General features: G+C 36.6%; 1 protein-coding gene across 1 annotated transcript in view; it reads left to right on the top strand.

Moving 5' to 3' along the window:
- The window catches only part of LOC107100970 (syntaxin-binding protein 4-like), a 158732-nt gene that overhangs the window by 118574 nt on the left and 36135 nt on the right, over positions 1 to 4023 (top strand). The window contains exon 10 of the mRNA XM_015399683.1: positions 1634 to 1706. Within this exon, the coding sequence (XP_015255169.1) occupies positions 1634 to 1706 (73 nt within the window). The remainder of the gene's footprint in view (positions 1 to 1633; positions 1707 to 4023) is intronic.

The following is a 4023-nucleotide window of genomic DNA, read 5'->3' as shown; positions in this document are numbered from 1 at the left end:
GGTAGGAGGGCAAAATAGGTTTAGCGCCACCGCAGCACGGGAGGGAGAATTGCACCCAGGAGCAAATGGATAAAAATAAGCCGGAGGAAAGAAAAAAACATGAATCGATTCTCTTGCAGACGTATCGATGCATCGGATCGTCGGCTGTTGGATCGATGCATCGATACAAAACGATTATTTACACCCCTTTTTAGCATGCTTAAAAGCCATGAACAAATGCTTTACCATTTTGGCGACAAGGAGGCAAATGTGAACATGTAAACATGTTCACATGTGAATATTTTTGACTGTCAGAAAAAAGAGAGGTATCATCCATCTAGCAACGCCATTTGGAGCTGCAGGATTATATCATTTTAATCCTACATTATGTTTAGATGCACTGGAGGGATGCTTCTATATGCTATAAGCTGGCACAGGATATAGTTGTCTGCTTCATGTTCCAACCTGGACAGGACAGAATAATGTTGATAGTATTAATGCAATTAAACAACGAAAATTAAACATCCTAACTGAATTCAAATATTGTGATGTTAATAAGAGTAAACAATAACAGGAAACCCTCACCCAACCCGTAGGGGAAGAAGCAGCAGGGTTCTCCTCAGCTGCACTTTGTTTGCAGATAAAGCTTTGTGTAGTTTGATTTTTCCAGACTGAAAGAAAAAAAGTGATTCTCTTTTAACATGACTGATATTTCATCATTTAACTCTATCTTTTATCATTTTCATGCACTTTAAAATGCATATAGAAAGAGTGTTTTATGATTAAAATGTGTTTTTATATTTGTTTGTTTTTTTCTCTGGGTTTATTTTATTAACATCACCTCAAACTTTGAATTTCATCTCTTTTATCACACAGCACCCTCATTTAAACAGTCAGGACTGTGAAACCTGCACTATTTATCCATTGCACACAAAATCTTAGTGTATTACCTGCAACACCACCTTTAATTGCATGTGCAATGTTGCTTTTTTTACAAACAATCCAGTGCAACTTATTTTAATTCCTTGGCAATCGGGTGTTTACCTATTTTAATTGGACTAATTTTCTTATATAATGAACAAGTTATAAATGAAAATTCACAGAGGTTGCTTATAAACGGCATAACTCAAGGATTAAAGAGAAAAAGCCTCAAATAAAAATAAAATAATCATCCTTTTTTAAAATAAAAGTGGCATGATATGATATGATATGGCTTGTGTGCAAAACTAGGACTAATTTGCACTTTGACGTTTTCTGATTTCTAATTAGAGGATCTGAGTTCTGGTTTTATTTCATAATGTCACCAGTTTTATTAGAAACTGTTTTTGTTGAAATAAATAGATAAACCAACAAGTAGGTGACAAATTAAATAACATTAGATGCATTACATTTGCCTAAGTCTTATCGGGAAACTTTCTGAAAATGGTAATTTGAAGACCCAATTTTTCAGATATCCTTAAACTGATACAACAATGAGCTTTATTCTTTTTCTTGATTGTTTAGTCAGTAAAAAACAGTTTGAGAGTCGGCTTCATTAATCTCAGGGTGTCCTTAAAGTCAAAGATATTACCCTGAAAAGTTGCTAAAATCTTTTTTCTGTTCTGCGTGAGCTCTGCTTTTATTTCAGTCGTTTTCTTTGGTTCTCTTGGTGCAGATCTGTGCAGAGGAGCCAGCTCCAGTGTCTTCACCCTCTCCAGACATCTGTCCTCCAGATATTCATATTTCAGGTACAACTAAACTAAACCGTCCCTAAAAGCAGGTAACCGTCTCCCTATAAGCCTCTTATCTACCAATACCACAGCTGAAGATACTATTTCAAAGGCATCCATTGGGTCTGCTGTCATTTACTCATTATTTAAAACATGCATTCTGTTTTTTCTTTCTTTTTTTTTTTAACCTTATTTTTGCTAACGTCATTATCTATATGACGTTAGCAAAAAGGTTCATGTCAAGAAACTAAAATAACAAGGATAAAAAATAAAAACATACTAATTTCTCCTGTTTTTATTTGAACATTTAAGGTATTGTGGAGGATTTTTTTAAAAGACCCGCCCTCTCCACTTAAAAAAACTAAATGTGCGTGAAAGAGCATGCACAAGCCAATTTCTCTTTGTGCACACCCTGTTTAAATGATGCTGTTTCATAGCTCATACACGTTCACTGTGTCTACATACGGCGGGGACTATATAGGGGACTTTATAGTGAACTCAGTTGGCTGACCGTTGGGACAGATGCCTGCGCCATCTTTGTTATCAGTTGCTGCTGTCAGGTAGTGACAGCCTATGGCGACAGCGGGCTGCTGTGACAGCAAATGCCATGATGCTTTGCGAGGAGAGCTCTCTGCGCATTCTGGGATATATCTGCCTCTTCTGAGGCCTTTCTTTTCTACTCATGCGCTTCGTAGACAGTTTTTCTCTTATGATCCTCGGCCATTTTCAAAGAACCACGGTGTGAAAGGTGAGCTTCAATGACTGTCTGAAACCGTAGCTCAACACAGAGCATGTGCAGAAAAAAACATAGCTAACTGTGGACGAGCACGTAGGACGGCCTCACGTAAACATATCGCCAGAATAATTTACAATTAGGAGGACCTCTTATTTGATCCACCCTGAAATAAAAGACCATCCTCTATACCAGCGGTCCCTAACCTTTATTGCGCCACGGACCGATTATATGTCAGACAATATTTTCACGGACCGGCCTTTAAACTGTGGGGGGTAAATACGAGCAAATAAAATGATACGACTGGCATAAAATCAAATACAAACAGCATAAAAATAAAACTCACAATTATGTTGAATTAGTGGGAGCCCTGAGCTTGTTTCTCCAAATCAAACCGGTCCCATCTAGGCGTAATGGGAGACAATGACACACCAATTGTGCTCCGGATGTCCAGTCTTCCCAGTCTAGCTCTGTTTTGGTCGCTGTAACCGCAGAAAATCCCGCCTCACAAAGATAGGATGTTATAGATAGGATGCGTCTTGACCTGAATTAACCAGTGTCAAGAGGCACAATTACACTGATGTAATTGGGAGGTAATACCCCAATGTCTTATATTTTTCAAAATAAAACATCACTCAGACTCTGATTGTCGATAAATTATAAATATATATTTTTTTCTGTGCGGCTTGGTACCAAATGCCCGGTGGTTGGGGACCACAGCTCTATACCATTAAGCCACACAGGTCAAATGAATCTTTTACTACTCCTAAAAGGGTTTGCATTCACCACGGCCTAGTCTCCATTTCAAAACTTGCATTTTATTTTAAGAACTTAAGGATTTTGTGTTATCTTTATTTTTCCATGATCATTTTCACACATTATTCTCACCTTCATCCTTCTTGCATAATATAGATTTTAAAAAAGCTGTGTCACCCATTACCTTTCAGACTGTATTAATCACCTGCAGAATCACAGACAATATTTCCTGGGATTTGTTTTTTAAGCTCCAGCCAGCAGACTCTTATTAGATAAACTGTCTGGTCTGAGGATGAAAATCTGGGAGCATTTGCTCCCATGCAGAGATTTGGGATTAGATAGAATGGAGAGCTTTGGGATTTAATTGAAACTACAACACAGAAGGGGACCTAAAAGTCCTCAGCAAGGTGGCAGTAATGAAATGTACAATGACATAGTAAATAGAACTTTGAGGTTTTAAGATAAAAACTTTAAATATGTAAAATATTACATGTAAAATATTGCATTACTCAGGAAAGAGGTAAGGTGATTAGATTCATTATTATGATATACTTGCCTCTGATTGAGGAGAAAATAGCCATTAATGGTCATATGATTGCGTTTTGAGAATATTATGTAACCGAACAAAACAAATGTAGCGGATCAGAACTGAAAGGAGAAATTCCAGAGAAGGATTTCAATTCATCTGCTTGTGCACTAATCAGATTATCATTCAAATGAGTGGGATTTATGGTATCATATACACGTGTGTGTGTGTGTGTGTGTGTGTGTGTGTATATATATATATATATATATATATATATATATATATATATATATATATATATATATATATATATATATATA

The sequence above is a fragment of the Cyprinodon variegatus genome, unplaced genomic scaffold (assembly GCF_000732505.1).
Source record: "Cyprinodon variegatus isolate N-32 unplaced genomic scaffold, C_variegatus-1.0 Scaffold1038, whole genome shotgun sequence".
NCBI classification, from domain to species: domain Eukaryota; kingdom Metazoa; phylum Chordata; class Actinopteri; order Cyprinodontiformes; family Cyprinodontidae; genus Cyprinodon; species Cyprinodon variegatus.
The sequence above is the reverse complement of the archived record's forward strand: the minus strand, read 5'-3'. Positions and strand labels throughout refer to the sequence as shown.